At 37.6% G+C, this 22,671-nt stretch overlaps 1 protein-coding gene across 3 annotated transcripts in view; it reads left to right on the forward strand.

The window, feature by feature from the left end:
- Positions 1-22,671, forward strand: part of stag1 (stromal antigen 1) — a 96,323-nt gene that overhangs the window by 53,992 nt on the left and 19,660 nt on the right. For all 3 annotated transcript variants that reach the window (XM_012970115.3, XM_012970116.3, NM_001127960.1), the window contains 11 exon segments: positions 1,498-1,627; positions 2,508-2,666; positions 4,372-4,468; positions 4,895-4,971; positions 5,614-5,818; positions 9,221-9,372; positions 10,576-10,649; positions 11,339-11,462; positions 11,751-11,849; positions 19,710-19,789; positions 20,458-20,565. In XM_012970115.3, coding sequence (XP_012825569.1) covers positions 1,498-1,627; positions 2,508-2,666; positions 4,372-4,468; positions 4,895-4,971; positions 5,614-5,818; positions 9,221-9,372; positions 10,576-10,649; positions 11,339-11,462; positions 11,751-11,849; positions 19,710-19,789; positions 20,458-20,565 — 1,305 coding nt within the window.

Here is a 22,671-nt window from a genome sequence, read left to right on the forward strand (position 1 = left end):
GCTCAATAATATGTAACACATTTTGCATATTAGCTGTATGGTATTATATACATTATAAATTTAGAGGTGAAATTAGAACACAATTAATGCCATGGGCTGTGTAGGTATTGGCTGTTGGATAGTCCGTATTCTCCCCAGAAAAATACTGGGCAGGGAAAATCTTACAGGTGATGCACCCAGCCAAAAGAGCATGGAGAGAACACTGGACAGTGAACCTATGGCAGTATGAGGGTAAAAGGATATTTAATGGTCAATCGTGGAATTTAAAGGGGTAGTTCACCTTGATATTCTGTGATAATTTAGAATTGGTCTTCATTTTAAAATTTTTATGGTTTTTCAGTAGCTATCTGGTTGCTAGGGTCCTATTTACCCTAACAACCAAGCAGTGGTTTGAACAAGAGATACAATATGAGTAGGAATGGGCCTGCATAACAAAACAAGTAAAATGTAGCCCTACAATGTAGTAGCTTGACTGCAGTGACCCCCAAAACTGACAAGGCGCAGAAAAGGAAGGGAAATAAATAAACTATAAATAATAATAATAAAAAAAAAGTTGTAAAGTTGCCAATGCTCTGATTGGATTACATACAAAAAGTACAGGATTGTGCCTTATCATGGAAGAAAAAGCATATCAATCAAAAAAATCACAATGAAATATAATATTGCTGTGTCTCAAAGTTTTTTTTTTTTTTTTTAACTAGTTTCTCAGATAATAGGTTGCATAGCTATTTATTGAAAAAAAAGATTATATTAAGGTTATATTTTATCAGCATAATGGTATAATTTAGACAAGTGGCTAGGAAGACTGGTGTTTTGACTGTCTGGCCATGTCCGACCAGATTGCTTTAACTCCAGCAGCTTCCACCCATCAGAATTAATAATTAAATATTAATGGGATGGTTTACTTTGAAGTTACTGTATGTCCTATTAGCTGCCTTTCTATTGCTATGTTTTAATTTGTTTTAATTTTATGTCATTAAAACATATATATTTTATAAGAACTTCTTCAGCAGAATCCTGCATTGAAATTCATGTTTTTTTAAAACACAGATTTTTTTTGATGATTCATTTTTTAGATTTCACATGGGGCTAGCCATGTTTCATTTCCCAGGGTGCCACAGCAATGTGACTTGTGCTGTGATGCACTTCAGTCACACTTTACTGCTGAGCTGCAAGTTGGAGTGATATTACCCCCTTCCCCCCAGCAGCCAATCAGCAGAACAATGGAAAAGTAGAAAAATAGCAGCTACTTGACACCTGTATTGCTAACAGCGGCAGAATAGGACTCGATAGTAAATAATCCATCTCTGGGACTCCAGTTACATGTAAATATTATCAATTAAAAAAAATGTACACCTTTTCTAAAATTGTCAGCTTTTGATGAAAGCTTAAAGAGAAACTGCTCCTTTTTAATTGTTTTTATAATACATTTTTTAAGATTAACTCAAACGTGCCAGATTGTGGTGAGTGTTTTTATTTATTTTTATCTGTTTACAGGGACTCTACAAATGAAACTGCAGTCGTGCACACAGACATGAGTGCAGTTAGCACTGATATGAGTACTGAGCTTGTTGAAGATTTAGAGGTGAAAGGAAAGAGGAAAAGAGGCCGTCCAGGAAGGCCACCGGTATGCAAAAAGGGGGCAATGGGGTATTTGGTAATGGATTTGTTGACTTTTACTGGTTGTCTAATGAAAGGAATTTGATTGTTTAGTTGTCTTTTGTACCTTTAATTTACTGTCTTACTGTACTTTATTTTTCTCCTTTTGTTTCTTTTTCACTGAAATTAGTAAGAGGGGGAAGTATAACATACTTATATGTATCTCCCTATTACTGTTTTGCCTCTACCTTCTATTAAGCTTGCAGCCACAACCTTATCACTTTTATTGCTGTCATGTTCCCTGAGACTTATTGTACAGCGCTGCGCAATATGTTGGCGCTTTATAAATAAATGTTAATAATAATGTGTCAGAAATGCCATGATCGAAAATCATTAGATGTGTGGCCTGTAGAAAGAGAAGATATCTAACTGTGCCAGCATAGGTATTCCTTCTTGTACTGAATGTAGTTCTGCATGCTTTAAGGAAAGAACTGGTTCTTGTATATTTGGGGGAAACCTCCATTACAAAGATTCTGTACTGATAGTGTGCTATACATTGCTTTCATTTCAATTTTTTTGTAGACCCATACAGTGCTGAAAGCCATATTTACTTATATAGTAAGCAATTGTTTGTTTTTTTTTTTGGTTTTTTTTTTAAATTTGGTTTAAATGTAGCAACATTAAATGAGCAAACAAAACTAATAAGCTTTTTAAGAACAGTTTGCATCTTCTGCCAAGACTTGCCGATACTTCTCTTTTAACCAAATGACTCAGGGCTCTGAGTTCAGATTTATATAGTTTAGATCCCTGAGGTAGAGACATCATTTATCTTATCTGTGAAAGTGAATTGGATCAGATTATATGGAAAAACTTGAGCATTTTGTGGTTTGTTTTGATCTGTAATGCAGTCTGCAATCAAGAAACCCAGAAAAACACCTGCCGATCGCAGCCGTGCCGAAACAGGATCAAGAGGCCGTGGAAGAGCAAATGGGCACCCCCAGCAAAATGGAGAAGGTGACCCTGTCACCTTGTTTGAAGTAGTGAAAATGGGAAAAAGTGCCATGCAGGTAACCAATTTTAAATAAAAAGTAAATCAAAAATGTAATTAAATTGCTGTAAGTAAGAAAATTATATGCCAGAGTAGCCCAAGTGCTTTTATTTTGTTAAATATAAAGAAGCTGCAATAACCTTATGTACCTTTGTCATGCTTAATTCATAGTTAGTATAATGAATGTGCTTTTTGTAGGTGGTGATACAGTCATTGATCCTTACAGTATCCAACACTTTGACCTGAACAGACAAATAATGTAATAGTGGTCATTGATAATGATGGCCAATTGCTATTGGTTTTGATTTGTTCTGGCTGTTGGCCCAAATGATAAGATTTGTACCAAGTTGAGTTTCAACTCCACTCAATTAACTTCCAATGCACCATTCATACACAACTGTGTGGGTCAACAGACTAATTTATCAATTAAGGTGGCCACAGTCTTATCTGCTCATCTGGCAAATCTCATTTTCCTTGTCTGATTTAACCACCTAATTTCTGGGCTAAATCGAGTAATTTGGTTGATTAGCCCATGGGCCAACAATCAGACCATAATAGAGGCAAATCCAGGCCTGTTGCGAGAGGACTGCATCGATGTGTGGATGCAGTCCTGGGCCGATAGGATTTTCAGGCCTGTCTGACCGATAACAGATTGATATCTGGCTGTTTTTTTCTAACTATCATATCAACTAATCATTCCCTTACATGGCAGATAAGCTGCCCAACCCGTCTGAAGGGGCTAAACTGGCAGGTTAAATCTGCCCATGTGTGTAGCTTCCTTTATCCTAAGGTGACATACATGTCCAAATAGTGCAGCATGGTCGAAATCCTCAATCTCTGCATGTTTGGTCATCTTAAGTTCTTGTCTTGTGTGTGTTTAGTGAGATGTTCAGTTGACTACCTTACAAATATGCTTACACACAAGGAACTTTACACCAGATTAAGGCTCATGGCCCACAGGGAGATTAGTTGCCTGAAAGGGATCATTTGGCAAACAAGACATATCTGCCGTAGACCGCTTCTTTTTCATTCAGATGAACAGCATATGGTAGCAGACAGTCATTTTATCACCGCAACCAGACTGCAGCAATCTGAATTGCTGTATGCCTAAGGGCCACCGCGTGTGCCATCCCGCCGGCGACTTACATGTTCGCCGGTGGGATGGCGGGTCATGACAACTCGGGTAGATTAGACTAATTTCCCCGTGTGCCAGAGCCCTAAAATGGGTAGAACTACCTTTATCACTTGTACCACAGCAAGCTGTAGAATCGAGTTTATCTTTAGTCGTTGGCACTAGTAACTGTGTAACCATTTAACAGTAAATGAAGATCCATAGCATATGGTCTCTGATCACTAGCGTCTACATCAAATGGTGCAAGCTTGCAGTATTCAGTGTATGTGGTGCAAGAGTATGCCCATAGTAGTAGCTTCCATAAACAAATACTGTGCAGATCTCTGGCTGTGCATGTAGAATGGGCATTGCTGGATTGTTTCTCTATATAATAGTAATGTTATTAGTACAACACTACTTTTTACTCAGATGATACAAAAGAAGCAACTAGTAATTTTGTTTTCTTCCTTACTATTTATTGGTATGATTGTCACTCTGCATATACTGTATGTACTTGAACACTTTGCATGAAGAGTAAAATATTCTTCTACAAATAAGACAAATAACGAGCAAGACTTCAGGTTATGATTTTTTAATGCACTTTTTCTTTAAGTCTGTAGTTGATGACTGGATTGAATCATATAAACAGGACAGAGACATTGCTCTTCTGGACTTGATAAACTTCTTTATCCAGTGCTCAGGATGCAAAGGTAGAGTTTTGTTTAATACATACAATTCATAGGATGTCTGATTTTTTTTTTTTTTTTAATTGCACTGTCCTTTTACCATTTCCATTTTAATTTTCAAAATCCAGAACTAGAATTTTTTTGCACAAAAATCTTTGTGATATATCTGTGCTGCTGTATTTCTGACCAGGAGGTTTGTGTTTGCACTTTCCCTATCACTTGTACTCAATGTATAGGGATTCTTTAGTTTAGTTAGCAAAATCACAATAACACCTGTGAGACCTGTGAGATCAGGTAAATCAGCAAGGTAACCTGCTGAGTTTGATGTCTGTTGTTTCTGCTAATAATTGCTTTGTTGCTAAGAGTTCAAATCCATTTTCTATGTATTTCAACCCTGTTTGGTCAAACATGAGTACTAAAATAAACAGTTTTCCTTTGCTTTGTGTATAGGTACTGTAAGAATTGAAATGTTCAGGAATATGCAGAATGCAGAAATAATCCGCAAAATGACAGAAGAGTTTGATGAGGTATGAATTAAATAATGGCTACAGTGCATCTTAGAGAAGCTGTGCTTGTTTGGTGGAGGTTTTATGGCTCATGTTTTTGCCTAATTTTTTTTTTTCTTCGTTTTTAGTAGTATTTTATGCATAGCATAATGTTTTCACACTACAGTTTGTTACATATGTAAATAAAATGTTATCACATAAGCATTTTATATATTCAGTCTCAGTTTTTTAGTATGTTGTACTGTTGGGGTCATTCACTTACAGATCATTGTCAATGCTATTAAGCAGTGTTTTTGAATGAGGGTCTTGTGACCCGTATGTGGCCCCCTGAGGGATTTTATGGTCTTTAGGACTTAATACAGTCCAAATTTTAACAGTTAAGGAAGATACAGAGAAAAAGCAATGTCCAACATATACTATAAAATAAAAATTAGTGTTATTGCAAAAGGAAAATCTGACTAGCTCTATTACGGTGTAGTGAGAGGCCATAAACAAATCCAACTATATTCTGTATCAGCAATAAAAACAGGCCTCTTAACTTTTTATTGATAAGGCCCACAACTGACTATAATAAAGGAATAGCTGCAAGTTGTTTTTAAAAAGGCAGCTGTTCCATTTATCTTCCAGTTTTTATTTAATTCATTTTAAAAATCTTTACTGCAGGACAGTGGTGATTATCCTCTCACTATGCCTGGTCCTCACTGGAAGAAGTTTCGCTGCAACTTCTGTGAGTTCATCAGTGTTCTGATCCGGCAATGCCAATACAGCATCATTTATGACGAGTACATGATGGACACAGTAATTTCACTGCTGACAGGTCTGTCAGACTCGCAGGTCCGAGCCTTCAGACATACAAGCACACTGGCTGGTAAGACTCATTCTTGAAAATTGTTATATATCAATTAAAAAAAATCCTGCCCTATTGTTTTGATGTATGAAACGGTTTATAAAAATATATACAGGTATGGGACCTGATAACCAGAAATGATTTAAATCCTTTAAACATTTAAACATTAAATAACCTCTAATGAGGATTAATTATATTTTGGTTAGGATCAAGTACAAGGTACTGTTTTATTACTACAGAGAAAAAGGAAATCATTTTTAAAAATGCCCGTTATTTGATTAAAATGGCAGATGGCCTTCCCATATTTCAGAACTTTCTGGATAATGGTGGAAACTAGAATTTACATAAAAGTGTGTGTTGTGTGATCCTGTCACATTTACATGTATTTGTGGTTTGTATGCATGCAGAAGACATAATAATTCTCATTCTTAAAAAATTACCTTTTGGAATTTGGTGAGTGTAAAAATGGAAAAAAGTGTGGGGCGCCCTGTTAGGTGCTTTTACTTGATCATAATGGTATTATGACCTTCTGTCTTTTGGCTGGACCTGTGTACTAATAGGATAGTTGCTAAATCCTAATTAACAAAAGTCCCTTGGGGTCTTGGGTCTTGCAACCTTCAACCTGTGCAATGGCAATTGGTGTATCCTATACTGCTAACAGAGAAAGTAATGGATATAATGAGCTTTTGCTCAACATAGACTTTGTTAGGGCAAAATAGCAGTTGACTGCCTGTGCGTGACCATTACTGAATGATGGCAAACGCTTACCACTTATTTATTGGATTTGACTGACTTAAATTACTAAAAACCAGTAAAGAACTGCTACAATGTATCATTTTAATGCATATACTGCCTTTGTTTATACTTCCTTAAAGGATTTCCACCAGCAGCAATAGGAGTTACCAATTGAAAGCCCTTCGCATGGCTTCTTTTTCCGAAGTCGGGAAGTTGCCTGCAGGAGGAAAGCAATGCAAAGGACTTTCCACTGGTGACTCCAATTGTTGCCGGTTGAAAGCTCTTTCAGAGAGGATTGTCATCCGCCATAGCAGAGATCTATAGCACACGACTGAACCACTCCCTGGTTTCTTACCACTTAACACAGTGATACCTTGTAGTGCTGTAAAGTATAAACTGATAAAAGCTGTATATCATTTGTCTTGGAGTTTAAAAGTCCCCATACACAGGCCGATTATAGGTGCCGATATCGGTCCCTTGGACCGATTCGGCAGCTATAATCGGCCCGTGTAGGGGCAGAACCGAGGGGCCTGGCCGACCGATATCTGGCCCTGAAATTGGCCAGATATCGATCGGCCAGGTTAGAAAATCCAGTCGGATCGGGGACCGCATCGGCTCGTTGATGGGGTCCCCGAACCGACTGCCCCATTGCCGCGTGCAGAATTCGATCGTTTGGCCCCAGGGCCAAACGATCGAATTCGCCTACATGCCTCCCCGATATCGCCACCCGTAGGCGGGGATATCGGGTGAAGATCCGCTCGCTTGCCGACATCGCCAAACGAGCGAATCTGCCCGTGTATGGCCACTTTGGGTAAATTAGCCTAAATGAGTTTGTTTGTTCAGTGGTTTAAGTGTTTGCTCAAAGGGACGAGTATAATTTTCAACTGTGTTCACCTGTATGTCAAGCATTTAGTGCTGCAAAAGGATATTACATGTCATGGCTGTTGGTACAGGTATAGGATATATTATCCAGAATATCTGGGACCTGGGTTTTTCCAGATAAGAGGTTTTTCTGTAATTTGGGTCACCCTACCTTCAGTCCACTAAAAATCATTTAAACATTAAAAAATGTTTTGCGCCAATATGGATTTATGCAGCTTAGTTACCATCAAGTACAAGTTACTGTTTAATAGAGAAAAAGATAAAAATTAGAATTATTTGGTGAGTGATGGACAATCCTGTAAATTAGAGCTTTCTGGACAAGGGGTTTCCAGATAAGGGTTCGCTCATGTTTAAAACATAGACCTTGGAGAGTGATACAGTGTAAATATCTTTCCTTGTTGAATTCTACCACAATGACAAGTACAGATAAAACATTATTAACTTTTTGTGCTATGAAAGTAAACCATGTGAATTACTGCAAGGGTAGAGAGGCTGCTTTGAAATCTGTATTTTCTTTTAAAGATAGCAAAAACTGTTAATTTTTTTTAAAATATATTATTTAAAAAGCAACAGTCTTGAAGATTGTTAGCATGCTTTCCTACACTAGTAGGATTTATAATTGGATTTTCTGGATGCTTTTGCTTCTTTGTTGCTAATGGGTAATGGTTTGCATATTGTGGTTGACATTTATTCAGCTATACTAATGCATGGTAGCTATAGTTTTTTCTTTTTGTTTTTCCATTTTTCTTTGTTTATACGTTCATTGCTTATTACAGTAATAGCTTTCCCAAGGCATTGGTCAGTGTCATAGTTTCATTAGGGCAATTGTAATCAAATATGAAGCTGGGTAATAAATTTCCTTTCTTGGGTATACCCTATAAAAGGAACATTTCTGGATCTTTTAACCTGAGACGGGTTGTTTATGCAGAGCTTGTTAACTTATCCAAAGGGGAGGATGTGACAGGTAGTTAGGGTAAAATTAATACCATCAGCGTATCATAGAAAAAAGTACAGCAATGCAAATATGGATTTTTAAATTTAGGCACACATCACAAAGGGATCTCATCTTTCTATATATTTATGTATTTGAACCCAGAACTTTTAAATATTAATATTTCTTACAGGTGCCACTAAATACTAATCACAGAACACTTAATTGTTATAAAGACTCCAGACATTTTTGAAAGCAGCCCTCAGCATTCTAATCTCTCCCTTCTGATCAGAAAAATGAGCTCTGCCTGTGTTAGACCGTATTCTTAAGGGCCCCATTCAATCAACAGTTTCACATTCTTTTAAAAAGGAAGCCATGATGACAGGAGGCAAAGAACATTTATACTGTTGCAGTTCTTTAAGATACAGTCAATTTCAGGCATGCTGTATTTCGTAAGATCAGAAGCATACCTGAAGAATTGTCAGAGAAAGCTTGATTGGTTGATATAGGTTATTTGTCTGGAGCAGTATATTCACCTATTTAGTCAATTTTTGGTTAATGAATTTCATTTCTGACTGAAAAATGTTATAGATTTGCAATATAGATATATTATGATAAAGTGAATAACTTCGTACTTCAATGTGACAATGTTACATCACAATATTTATTATGTATTTAGCTTCCTCAGTCTCACAGCACATTTTATATACATTGTATAAATAACAAGTGGGAAGAAAGTCCAATGAGTTTCTTATATGCCCAATGCTGATGAGCATATAACTTCATTGTATTGGTGTCTCTTGTTTTTGCCTTTGGCAATAGTCCTTGAAAACAAAATTAGAGTTGGTCCCTCATACGTGATGCTGTGTTTGTAGCCATGAAGCTGATGACGGCGTTGGTAAATGTGGCTCTGAATCTGAGCATTCACCAGGACAACACGCAGCGGCAGTATGAAGCAGAGAGGAACAAGATGATTGGCAAGAGAGCCAATGAAAGGCTGGAGCTGCTACTGCAGAAACGGAAAGAGGTACAAAGAACCAGTGTGAGGCAATGGGGTAGAAAGAAAAATCTCTAGAGATATACCCTGTAAAAAAAATTGCTTACCTGCCTCAGATATATTGGTGATATTCAGATGCTAAATCATTGAACAGGCTTTGGTAGAACAGACTCTGACTTATTTATACCTGCTGGTATGTTTGAATGTTGTCATTATAATGCTGTGGAATCATGCTTGTACAGATGAACTGGGCACTTACACGTGCAATAATTGATAAAACTGTGGTGACAAATATTTGTTTTATTATAAGGACACTTTGTATATTATGACACTTTGCAATGTACTAGTTTTCCCTTAGCTTTGTTTGGGATTCTTTACAGAATATAAATCATGTGTCCTAGCTTAATTTCCTTGTGTATTATTGAACGGTCTTAAAATTAGCATGCTTCTGACTATTAAACTTTATAGAATATGCATTTCATTTCTATTTATGCTTTGTGGCTAACTGTGATTACATGACAGAATCCACGATTTAAACAATCCAGATATCTTAGTTTGTTCTGGCATGCTGAATTTGTTTTTGTGCCAAACTCCACTAGTGGCAGATAAAATATATTTGCAGCAGTAGCCAATGTAATGACTGTTAGGGCTAAGTGAAGGCTGAGAGAGGCAAACAGGCCAAGTGCTTCAATGCAAGTATATATACCCTTTGTCTATTCCACTCAGCTGGTTCCCTCTGTGCTGTGTGCAGCCACAGCTTCTTATATAGAGTGCAAGCGTTAGTAGTAGTAATTTGTTTTCTTTTTCTAGCATCTGAGCAGCTGTGATGCATTATACATTTTCAGTAGGAACTCCATTCCCTGTTGTCGGATAGTTATATTTCACGGGTCTTAGGTGCAACAGAATGACTTATAACTAGATATTAGGAGAGTGTTCCATAACCCCAAGACTGCAGACAGTGGTATCTAAAGTTACTATAATATTTAGCACATTCTAAAATAATGTAATGTATACCTTTGTACGAATAGTTACGGTTTGGCAAATGGTATGTGCACATTAGCTAACTTTAATTTAATTTACCCCTTTTCTTTATTGCAAATACAAGTAACTTCTGTCATTAAACTTAACTCTAGAAGGTCAGAGCTCCTCCTGTCTTTGAAAAGTATGAATTGCAGTCATCTAATGCTTTGTTTCTTTGTCTAATTGCATTTCTTTTTATTCACTATTGTATAGCTTCAAGAAAATCAAGATGAAATTGAAAATATGATGAATTCTATTTTCAAGGGAATATTTGTTCACCGATATAGGTAAGTGTCTATATCCTTGTTCTTTGTGTACATTTTTCAGAATCTTTCTTAAATTGAAGAAGAAAAAACTCATTTGCATAGTAGCTTAGCTTTAAAAGTAAGAGCAAAAAAACTTGTATTTTGCTCTTATAGGTAATAAAACAAGCTCCATAGCTTAATCATATTACCCATATATCTAGCAATTGTATAGAGAGAGGGTAAGTGACAATTTCAGAACACACAAGAAAATTGATTGTTCTAGGCAGTATGATGATAAATAAAACTCACTCTATGAATATTAATACTTTACCATCTATTGTAGTGACACTGTTTTACTGTATATTTTCTAATTATACTAGGTTCTATTTATGTTGAATGTAAAATATAAACTGCATATTATAGCTCTTTTGGATAATGTGTTTGACTGTTCCCTCCTTTAGTACACAAGCAGTTAGTTAAAAGGGTTTCAATAATATAATTCGCTAAGGATATTGTAGCCTAAAATCTTTAAACTCCTTGTACCTATGAATACGTGTGGCATCACATGAAACGCGTCAGGTTTTTACATTGAATAAAGCTTTTTGGAAATTTTAAACCAATGTCCCGGAGTCCGATGAGTGCATGCTGGTGGTGTTCTCGCATTTGGATTTTAAACTTTTGTATAGGCTACATTGTTTTGTTAAAAAATTGTTTGTTTGATTTCTCCATAGAGATGCAATTGCTGAAATCAGGGCAATCTGTATTGAAGAAATAGGGGTCTGGATGAAAATGTACAGTGATGCTTTCCTGAATGACAGCTATTTAAAGTACGTTGGCTGGACACTTCATGACCGGGTGAGTTTAGAAAGAACTGTAATGATTTATTGCAGGGGACTAATCTGCCCACGTGCCACCAGCCTAATGGGCTGTGGTATGCATGATATCTAGTCAGTGAAATGACATAAAAATATTTTCGAAAGTTGGTTTGAATGCACATTGTGGCTCGTTTGATCATGTTTCAGTATCTTCATAAATAATGAAAAAACATGGAATATGCTGTGTCTAATCATTTATCTTTAAACATACATGTATTGATTTACCATAATTCGTTTCTTATTTTCCCCTCCTCCCTTTGGCATCTAGCAAGGTGAAGTGAGATTGAAGTGTCTAAAGGCCTTGCAGAGTCTGTATACCAACAGAGAGCTGTTCCCCAAATTGGAACTCTTCACTAACAGGTTTAAAGTAAGTCAAGAAATGAATGTTTTATGCTAGGAATAGCTTATTCTATTGAACCACCACTTATTTTTCCAAATATTCTTTATTTTATGTACACATCTGTTTTATCAGGGACCAATTCACCTGCCTGTATAATTTTGCAGTTTAGGAGGAAACAGAAGTAATAAAAGGATAACCACACAGACACCGGGGAAACATACAAATTTATTCTAAGTAATGTCAAGATTGGATTTAAACTATGGGCCTGGTGCTACAAAGCAGCATCTGTCTATTCTCGGTCTTTATCATCTCTGTCTATACCCTCACATAGCTTTCTCCTACTTGTCAAAGACATAAATCGTCCTCTTTCCCTCTCAAACACCAAGAACTTTCCAAAATTGATTATCATTATTAATGGTTCCACTACCCCACCCAGACTGGGTGCCTTAAGGTTGTATGTGATTCTGTCCTATCTTTTTGCTGCACGTATCCAAATCATCTCACTTTCACCTGTGGAATATTTCATCCGAACCTTAATCACTCAAGACTACTAAAATTTTAATTCATACTCTATTGATGAAGGACTACTGTAATTCTTTATTGACTCCACTCCATAATAATGAAGCTGCCAGGCTCATACCTTACTAACTCTTCACAATACGGTTCAAACTACTGACCCTGCTGTTAAAAGCAATTTGCAGTTCCAGTGTTCCCTCTAATTTTTTTGTAGCTGTGTCTTTTGTGCTCTCTTTTTAATATTTAATGTATCTCCAAGTACTATCCCTACCATTGTATGTATGTATGTATATCTTTATTTATAAAGCGCTACTTATGTACGCAGCGCTGTACAGTAGAATTCATTAATACAGACAGGGGGGTTAAAGATAATGGATAAATACAAAGTACAACAATAAATACAATAAATACAAAATGCAGTTGCAATAAGAGTCAGAAACACAAGATGAAGGAGGTCCCTGCCCCGTAGAGCTTACAATCTATACGGGAGGGGTAACTAACAGACACAAATGGGCAAATATAAGTGCTATAGGTCACAGTGGATGACATTACAGTGTAAGTGCCAGTTTCCAGATCAGGTGCTGGGCGAGTGCTCCAAAAGGTAGTCTTTAAGTTTAGTTTTAAAAAGACTGAGGGAGGATTCTCTCCGGAGGACATCAGGGAGGGAATTCCAAATGTAAGGGGCAGCAAGGCAGAAGGGTTTAAGGCGGGAAACAGCAGTAGTAGTGGGGGGCGCAACCAAACGGTTGCTCTGCGAGGAACGAAGGAGTCGGCCAGGAACGTACGGAGACACCAGGGAAGAGATGTAGTGAGGAGCAGAGGAATGGAGGGCTTTGAAGGTTAAGAGAAGGAGTTTGTAAACTATTCTTTGTTTAACAGGAAGCCATGATAAGGCCTTTAGCAGGGGAAGGGCCTGAACTCTCCTGGATGAGAGGAGGAGAATTCTGGCAGCGGTGTTTAATATAGACTGTAGGGGGGAAAGATGGGAATTAGGGAGGCCGGTTAGCAGCAGGTTACAGTAGTCAAGTCGGGATAGGATGAGGGCATGCATGAGCAGCCGGATTTTGGCAATATTGCGTAAGAAAAAGTGACAGGTTTTGACAGTAGTGTTAGTATGGTCAGAGAAGGAGAGACTGGAGTCAAAGATCACCCCCAAACAACGCATGGAATTGACAGGGTTGATGAGGGTGCCTTCAATAGAGATAGAAAAGGGGGGAGTAGGACCAGGTTTAGGCGGAAAGATCATTAGTTCAGTTTTTGTTAGGTTGAGTTTGAGGTGGCGTTGGTTCATCCAATTAGAGATAGCCAGGAGGCAGTTAGAGATTTGAGTCTCAGTTTCAACTGTTAATGAAGGGGTCGAAAAGTAAATTTGGGTATCATCAGCATACAGATGGTATTTGAAGCCAAATGAATGGATAAGATCTCCCAAAGACAGCGTGTAAAGGGAGAACAACAACGTCCCAAGTACAGAGCCTTGGGGTACCCCCACATTAAGAGGAACTGGAGATGAGGTTTTGTTAGCATAGGAGACAGTGAATGAACGGTTAGAGATCCAGGATGCAGCCTGACTACGGAGACCAATCGAATGCAGAATTTGCATTAGGAGGGAGTGGTCAACCGTATCAAACGCAGCCGATAGATCTAGGAGGATTAGTACAGAAAAGTGACCACTGGCTTTGGCAACCTGAAGATCATTCGTAACTCTGCACAACACTGTCTCAGTAGAGTGCGCAGGCCGAAAGCCAGATTGCAGCAGGTCCAGTAAATTATGTGCATTAAGGAAGACAATGCGCTCTAAGATTTTGGAGGCAATCGGTAAAAGAGAGACAGGACGGGTCCAGCGTGGCCTTTTTAAGGATGGGCTTGACACAGGCCTGTTTGAAAGAAGAGGGGAAACTTCCAGAAGACAGAAGAGTTGAAGATGTGAGTAAGAGCCGGAGTAAGCTCAGCAGCACAGTGTTTGAGAAGAGAAGAAGGCATGGGGTCTAGAGAGCAAGTGGTGAGCGGAGCCGACAACAGAAGCCGGGAGACTTCAGAGCCAGTTACGGGACCAAATGAGCTAAGACATGCAGAGGGGGGCTGAGGAAGGAGGAGCTGGTTTGTATTATTAGAGGGGGGAATTTGATTGCGGATGGACTCCACTTTGTTCAGGAAGAAATCAGCAAAGTCCTGGGGGGAGTGCCTAAAGTCAGGTGATGGAGTCTTGCGAGGGACGCAGAAGGGTATTGAATATGGAAAATAGGCGTTTTGGGTTGGATTTATTACTGTTCATTAAGACTTTTCTAATGATCTGTTTCTAAACACTTTCCTCATTACCTTTACACATACATGACTTCAAGATTTTGCTAGAGCTGTGCCTTTTCTCTTAAAAATCGACAGAATTTCTCCTAATCTCTCTGCCTTTATATGATAGTTACTATAATACCTTTGCATGTATTTTGTATGTGACATTATCCTTGGGTGACCTGCAATGTACGTCTGGAACATAACTTTGGTATGATTGTTGTCTGGATAATGTTCTGACCATTAATAATTGTCAATTTGTTATTTTTAGGACTTACAGTTTCAATATATATGTTTAAGATCTTTGCATTAAAGCGTACAATTGATACCCAGATGTTCGTTGTAAGGGCTCTGGCACACGGGGAGATTAGTCACCCGCGACAAAACTCCCTGTTCACGGGCGACTAATCTCCCCGGATTGCCATCCCACCGGCGAAAATGTAAATCGCCAGTGGTATGGCATTTCGGGGAGATTAGTCGCCCGAGACACAGGAGATTTGTCGCGGGCGACTAATCTCCCCGTGTGCCAGAGCCCTAAGATGACTAAGATCTAAACGTGTGTGGCCACATTAATAGTGATCTTAGTATTTTCTATACTTGAACTTTAATGGGGTTATGTAATAAAAGGCACTAATTTTGCCCAGGAGCAGTTACCCATAGCAGCCAATCAGCAGGTAGCATTTACTGGTCAACTGTTTATTGGTTGCTATTGGTTTCCTGCTTCTGGGCAAACTTTGTGCCTTTTTTTTTTTATATAACACCCTAAACGTGTTATTTGACACACTGGACTTTCAAATTTCTTTATATGTGTAAATATACTGTTGTATGGTTTTCTGGATGTTACAGACCAGGGTTCCTAATTGATTGAATAAAATATGGGGTGATGCGTGGTATCATAAACATTTGCTAATTGTAGCTTGTTAGCTATGCTGCTTTGGGTATCCTATGGCTAAAGAGACCTGGTTTAAGTGATGTGCATCTATCTTATGCTAGGATTGCATTCAGCTTGTTTAAATAAAGGCTTTGTTTTACTAATCCTATGAGGAGTGTGGCTTATTTCATTGCATTTGTTTTGTGTTGTTTTAATAGTGTTTGCCCTGTTAGAGGATTCTTGTTAAATTTATATTTAATATAGTCATTCTTGTTAAAAATGTAAATTGTGACTATATCATTTGCTATTTAGAGTAGTTCAATCATACAGCACTTGTGAAGGAATATAGGCAGTAACCACAATAGATATAAATAGCTCTGGCATAACTATAAAATGGTTATGGCTTAAATTGCTACATTTTCCTCTGTTCTAACTTGTAATATATGTCATTACTGTTATTAACATATCACAGACTTAATACAACAACATAAAAGGCCTCTAGCAGACCATTCTGCCCATTCTGTGTGAGAATAATTGTTCCTGCGGGATTCTGCTATTCCTGAAAACTACTTGTTCATAAAATGAAGCTGAAGCAGCTTATGGTATTGCATTCAGTGGGCATAAATGTAAATAAACATTTTCAGAAACATTAGTTTCAACAGTTGGACAGAGAAATCATCCTAAAATTCTATGCAGGTAAACAGAGCTGTGCAGTTCCCATTTGATGAACTGTCTCTATTTAGTTAACATTAACCTGTGCTTCTAAAATCTTTGAAATAATCAGTAAGGCTTTATACCTATTTGCTGAGGCTGCTTCTGTTAAATTGTACAGAATTATGGTTGATGTGCAGGCTATATTAGCAATATACATAATGTTGGTAAGTGGAGACCAATTCCATAGAATGTTCTTCGCTGGACAGGCTCACAAAGGCATTGTTGTGTCTGTCTTTGAAGCTCAGTGTGTGTATAGGTTTGTATGTGTGCAAGAATAGTGGATTCAAGTGCCCTCCAATGGACATCCTCATATTTACATACAACTGAAGATCATGGTACTATAGTGTTTAGGCTGCTCATTATTAGGGACTTGCTCTCTTTAAAGATCCATTAAAAGGGTTTTAAACTCTTAATATAAATGTTTACATAATGAAAGCAATTTTAAAAGGGTCCAATTTTTATGAAGATTGTCATTATGTTACATAATGACAGAAAATATAATTCTAAGTAACTTTTCAATATACATTAAGTAAAAATGTTCCACTAGTTTGCGAGTGTCACTTATTTGCTTATTAAAAAGCAGAATTTGTTTATCCCTTTCTGTCCCCTGGTTATGACTATGTAGCTGGTTTATGTTCTTTTTGAAGTTAATACTGTGAGTGCGTAGAATATACAACCTTTATATAATCTAATTTTTGGAATTAATGTATATTTGAACATTGCTTAAAATTGCATTTTCTTTTATTATGCAAAACCATTGTTGAAGATTCTTAGCCACTTGATGAAAACCTTTTGTAAATCTGTGGATTACCTGATCAATTGCCACCTGTTGGGAATTTGATGTATTGAATTTTTTTTTTTTTTTTTTTTTCAATGTTAACATCACTCACTTTATTAGCTAGCAGTTCTTTAAAGAATAGATATTTGATTGGGGGGGGGTGGTGCTTTGCGACTACTGTCATGTAGATTTGTATTTTAAGACAACAAGTTTTAGGTTTTAAACAATACAGCCACAGAAATGTTTCAGAATGTTTTTTTTTGTTGTTGTTTGTTTTGTTTTCTTCTTTCCTGTTATCATTCACTGACGCCTTTTCTGCCCAGTGAGATTTATCAGACAGATAGTAGGATTTATCTGTCTTAATCGCAGAAAATTGCCTCCCTTTCCTGCGATCAAGCCAGATTGACGGAAATAATGTTTTGCAGACGGTAATCCCAATGTTAGTCAATGGTATGGCATTTTTGGAGAGATTTGTAGCCAGCAGTATCGATTTATTTTTTATTTTAGACTTTTGTTTTGGGTTCAAAACATCCTGTTTAAAAGGTATTCAGGTGATGGCATGAGGCAGCTAAAATTTACAAAGTAAATGTGTTATATAAGTGCATGTTTCCCCCCATGGGCGTCCGCAGAAAATTTTCCAAGGGGGGGCAAGTAAGCTAGTATCATCCTGCAACAGACAAATATATATATATATATATATATATAAATATATATTTTTTTTTTGCAGGATGATACTAGGGGAGGCTAAAGATGGCCCATACACAGACTGACCTACAGCTAATGTGACACTTAGTGGATTCGCTGCTGGCGTAAAAAGTTAACCTCCCAACTACCTCTTGCCGTTCCCACTGACTCCCAGGGATACTGTACAAAAGTGCGGGGGGGGCTTTTTTGTTTTTACCCTAAAATGTTTAGTATGTTAAAGTATTTATACGCGCATTTCTGTGAGGGGATCTGCAAACATTTGTGTTTGTGATCAGGGCTAGTTCGCATTCAAATTCACTTTTATTTTTAATGGTTTTTCAGTTATTTAGCTTTTTGTTCAGCAGCTCTCCATTTGGTATTTCAGCAGCTATCTGGTTGCTAGGGTCTTATTTACCCTAGCAACCAGGTAGTGGTTTAAACAAGAGATGGGAATATGAATAGTTAAGGGGCCTACTTGGAAAAATAAGTAATACAAAATTATAATAATAATAAAATTGTAGCCTCACAGAGCAATATTTTTGGCCCCCATTTGAAATCTGTATAGAGGCAGAACAGAGGCCTGTGTATAGTACCTGGGTATAGTACCTGTGTATAGTACCTGGGTATAGTACCTGGGTATAGTACCTGTGTATAGTGCCTGTGTATAGTACCTGGGTATAGTACCTGTTTATAGTGCCTGTGTATAGTACCTGGGTATAGTACCTGGGTATAGTGCCTGTGTATAGTACCTGGGTATAGTACCTGGGTATAGTACCTGTTTATAGTGCCTGCGTATAGTGCCTGGGTATAGTACCTGGGTATAGTACCTGGGTATAGTACCTGGGTATAGTGCCTGTGTATAGTGCCTGGGTATAGTACCTGCGTATAGTGCCTGCGTATAGTGCCTGGGTATAGTGCCTGGGTATAGTGCCTGCGTATAGTGCCTGGGTATAGTACCTGGGTATAGTACCTGGGTATAGTACCTGTGTATAGTGCCTGGGTATAGTACCTGCGTATAGTGCCTGCGTATAGTGCCTGCGTATAGTGCCTGCGTATAGTGCCTGGGTATAGTGCCTGGGTATAGTGCCTGCGTATAGTGCCTGGGTATAGTGCCTGGGTATAGTGCCTGCGTATAGTACCTGCGTATAGTGCCTGCGTATAGTACCTGCGTATAGTGCCTGCGTATAGTGCCTGGGTATAGTACCTGTGTATAGTGTCTGTGTATAGTGCCTGTGTATAGTGTCTGTGTATAGTGCCTGGGTATAGTACCTGTGTATAGTGTCTGTGTATAGTACCTGTGTATAGTGCCTGCGTATAGTGCCTGGGTATAGTGCCTGCGTATAGTGCCTGGGTATAGTGCCTGGGTATAGTACCTGCGTATAGTGCCTGCGTATAGTGCCTGGGTATAGTACCTGTGTATAGTGCCTGGGTATAGTACCTGTGTATAGTACCTGTGTATAGTGTCTGTGTATAGTACCTGTGGGATGAAATCTGCAGCAAAAGTTGAGAGTTGGTTCTCAGGTAAAGTTACAGCTGCAGATTCTTCTTTTCAGTCTTCATTTGTTTCCAGTTTGCAAAATCTCCCGATCCCTGTGTGCATCTGTGCTCTGATTGGTCAATTTTACTGTCTGTCAAGGAAGCTGTGCTCTGATTGGAGAATCCACAAGAAGAAAGATCCAATCGGAGCACAGCAAAAACGGGCTTGAGGAGACAGTGCAGAAAGTAAGGGTTTTTTTGCTACTTTTCCAGGGGGGGGCAAGTGCCCCCTCTTGCCCCCTTCTGTGGACGCCCATGTTTCCCCCATATAAATTGGAAAAGGTCCCAAAAGGGACCGAAACGTCGGTTGTACATGCAATTATAATACATATATATATGTATATATCGGTGCAGTGTCCTGAAGTCTATACAGGGATAGTCCTCTGAGAGGATATTCCTGTTTTTCTTTCTCCTTTTTTTTGTTATATATATATACACCCTGAATTCAGACTTTTACGCATAAATCATTTTCATAATTGCTCTTTTTTTTTTTTGTATCTTTCAGGACCGAATTGTTTCTATGACTCTGGATAAGGAGTACGATGTCGCAGTTGAAGCAATCCGCCTCGTCACACTTATTCTACAGTAAGTCACACTCTCCATCTTCGCAAAGCCATGTTTAGCATTTGATTTACTGTTTAGCTTTTGCACAGTACATAGCATTTCTATACTTTATGTGCACGGATCTTTTTTTCTTGAGAAAAAATAAACTCAACATTTTGTTATTGTTAATATACCATTAAATTGTTTTTGTTTTTTTATTTGTGCAAAAAATATGGGCAGATTTTCTAAAACAAAGCTAAAATTTGTGACACAACAATCATGTATCTGCAATTATATTTGGGTGCTGTATATGCTGGTTTTCCACTTAATTTTTGATCCCTAGAAGATGAGTTTAACGGATTGACAAGTAATTAGCAAAATCTTATTTTTTTTTTTTTTTATTTCAGGCAGTGACTTTGACAATGCAATTTAGTCTGACATTTGAAAATCAATAAACCACTTATGATAATGTAATTAGTTGTGTGGTTTGTATTTTTTTTTTAACAACATTGCTATTTTTAAACCATCTATTTAGTATGCATCTTAGATAAATTGAGAGGAGGGCATTTGCTCTTTTATGTAAATGTTTACTTTGTGGTTCTGTCATTAACCCTTCTCTCTACTCCAAACAGATTCTTATTTAAAAACAAGAATTTAATACGATATAGATTACTATATGTAGCGTTCTTTTTTTGTTGTTTTTTTCACAGTGGAAGTGAAGAAGCTTTGTCAAATGAAGACTGCGAAAATGTTTACCACCTTGTGTACTCGGCACACCGGCCTGTAGCTGTAGCAGCTGGAGAATTTCTTCATAAAAAGTACGGTTACTATACAAGTTGTGTAACTACTGCCTTTGACCAGCAGTAGGAATATTTCTGTATTACTTTTCTGAGTGGTAATGGGTGAATTTCTAATTACACTTTCCCTAAATTAAACAGCCTTTATAGAGACAAACTGCAAGTTACATATTTAGTACAATGGTATCACTGTACTTCAGCCCAGTTTTAGTGGTTTGTCTCAAATGTTGTAGTGATATTACATATGGTAAGTTGTAACTACTGATCAAGATGATGGGAATGTTTGTGTAATCAGGTGACAGGACTTTTGCAACTTGCCTCACCTGCATCTGGCATTTCAGTGTAATCTCCACAGTACACAGTATTCATTTTCTTGTGGTGGAACACTTTTAAAAAAAGAAAACACTTCATAGGAACACAAGTGGACGATCATGTTGAAGAGCCCTAAAGCTGGCTATACAAATTACGATTTTTAAAAGATGTTTTAGTTATTGTAGGACCAAGCTTATCCTGAAATGATAGTTTGAAAGTCGATTTGTCCATCAACGACCATTTCAAGCGACATTGTCTAGTTGAAGCTTGGAAAACTGCCTGCTTGGTCCTGCAAACAATTGGACAATAGGCAAACTTCATTGCTAATGATGGAAACTTTCAAACCATCATTTTTCTACCAATGTTGGATGAAAAATCGCTAAATGTCTCAATTTATCAATTAGTGCCCACTAACCTAACCATAATTTAACAGATTTTTGGAATTGCACTGAAATTGTTCATTAGAGAGAATCCGTTACAGGTTTTTGGTAGGTGGTGCTTCCAGTATTTTCTTTCAGTCATCTAGATACCTAATAATTAGGGCTCAAATTATTTTCTCGGGATTATTTTAAATGAAGGGTTTTAATAAAAGTCTTTTTCGGGAAACAAAAACAGTGTGGGAAGCAATGTCTGGGTGACAGGTGTCTTAAGTACCAGTCACCATGGCTTAACCTTAAACATTAAAAATGTATGCAACATATCATTTATGACTAATAAGTATGAATGGTGTAGCCCCCATATGTAATAAAAGGCACTAAGTTTGCCCAGGTGCAGTAGCCAATAGCACCAAATAAGATTTTAGATTGTAAACAGGTAAAGACAAGTAAATGCCTCAGGCTGGTTGCTATGGGTTATTGCACCTGGGCAAATGTAGTGCCTTTTATTACATAACCCCATAAATCGGCAATCAAAAGGCAAAAATAGAAAACAAGGACTTATTGCAATGACCAGTTCCTCCAAAATAAATATAATAGGTGTCATTAAAAACAGAAATATATTTGGACTTGGAAAGGAAATGGGCTTTTTTTAACTATGTACAGAATGCTTGGGACCTAGAGTTTTCCTGATACCTGACTTTTCAATAATTTGAATACAAAGATTATGTATTGAGCCCATGCCTAGTTTACAGCTACAAAAACATCTAGATTATCCAGCATGGTTTTCCATCAATATTGATTTATGCAGTTATCATCAAGTACAGGAAACTGAATTGTTTAAAAAGGAATCTATAGGAAATCCTCATGCTCTGTTTTCAAATTTTCTGAAAAAAAGATTCTGATTTTTAATTGATACCATATCCGTTGTTCAAATCTTGGCCCCAAAAACTGTCAGTGGCTGACACAGGACATTCACCAAATATTTAACGTAATATTAGATATGGCAATTTTAATTTTCTTGTAGCTCCTTGAACATATTGGGGGAGACAAAATGTTCAAAGTCGTCCTCGCTATTTATGTGCCAGCTGCAGTTTAGTGATAGGTATTTATTACTCTAAAATATGGCACTAAGAATTTGATATGATTTATAAAAGCCTGTTTCTTGACTGCTCCAGATGCTTGCAGATAATTCTTATTCAAATTGAATGGGGGGCAGTGCTTTTGTGCTTTTTGTCCCCAGCTCATGGCATTACAAAGCAATTGATCTGATGGCAAAAAGCTTAGTAATTCCCATATTGCTTTTTTTCCCCACTGGTATAAAAACACTTATTAGGCTCTCCTTTCCTCCTTATCTGTTTGTTGTGACAGGGCTGGACTTCATCCAGATATGTTTGACATCTGTAGTGAGAAAGTTATTGGAAGGATTGATAAGACGTCA

The sequence above is a fragment of the Xenopus tropicalis genome, chromosome 5, assembly GCF_000004195.4.
Source record: "Xenopus tropicalis strain Nigerian chromosome 5, UCB_Xtro_10.0, whole genome shotgun sequence".
Lineage (NCBI taxonomy): Eukaryota > Metazoa > Chordata > Amphibia > Anura > Pipidae > Xenopus > Xenopus tropicalis.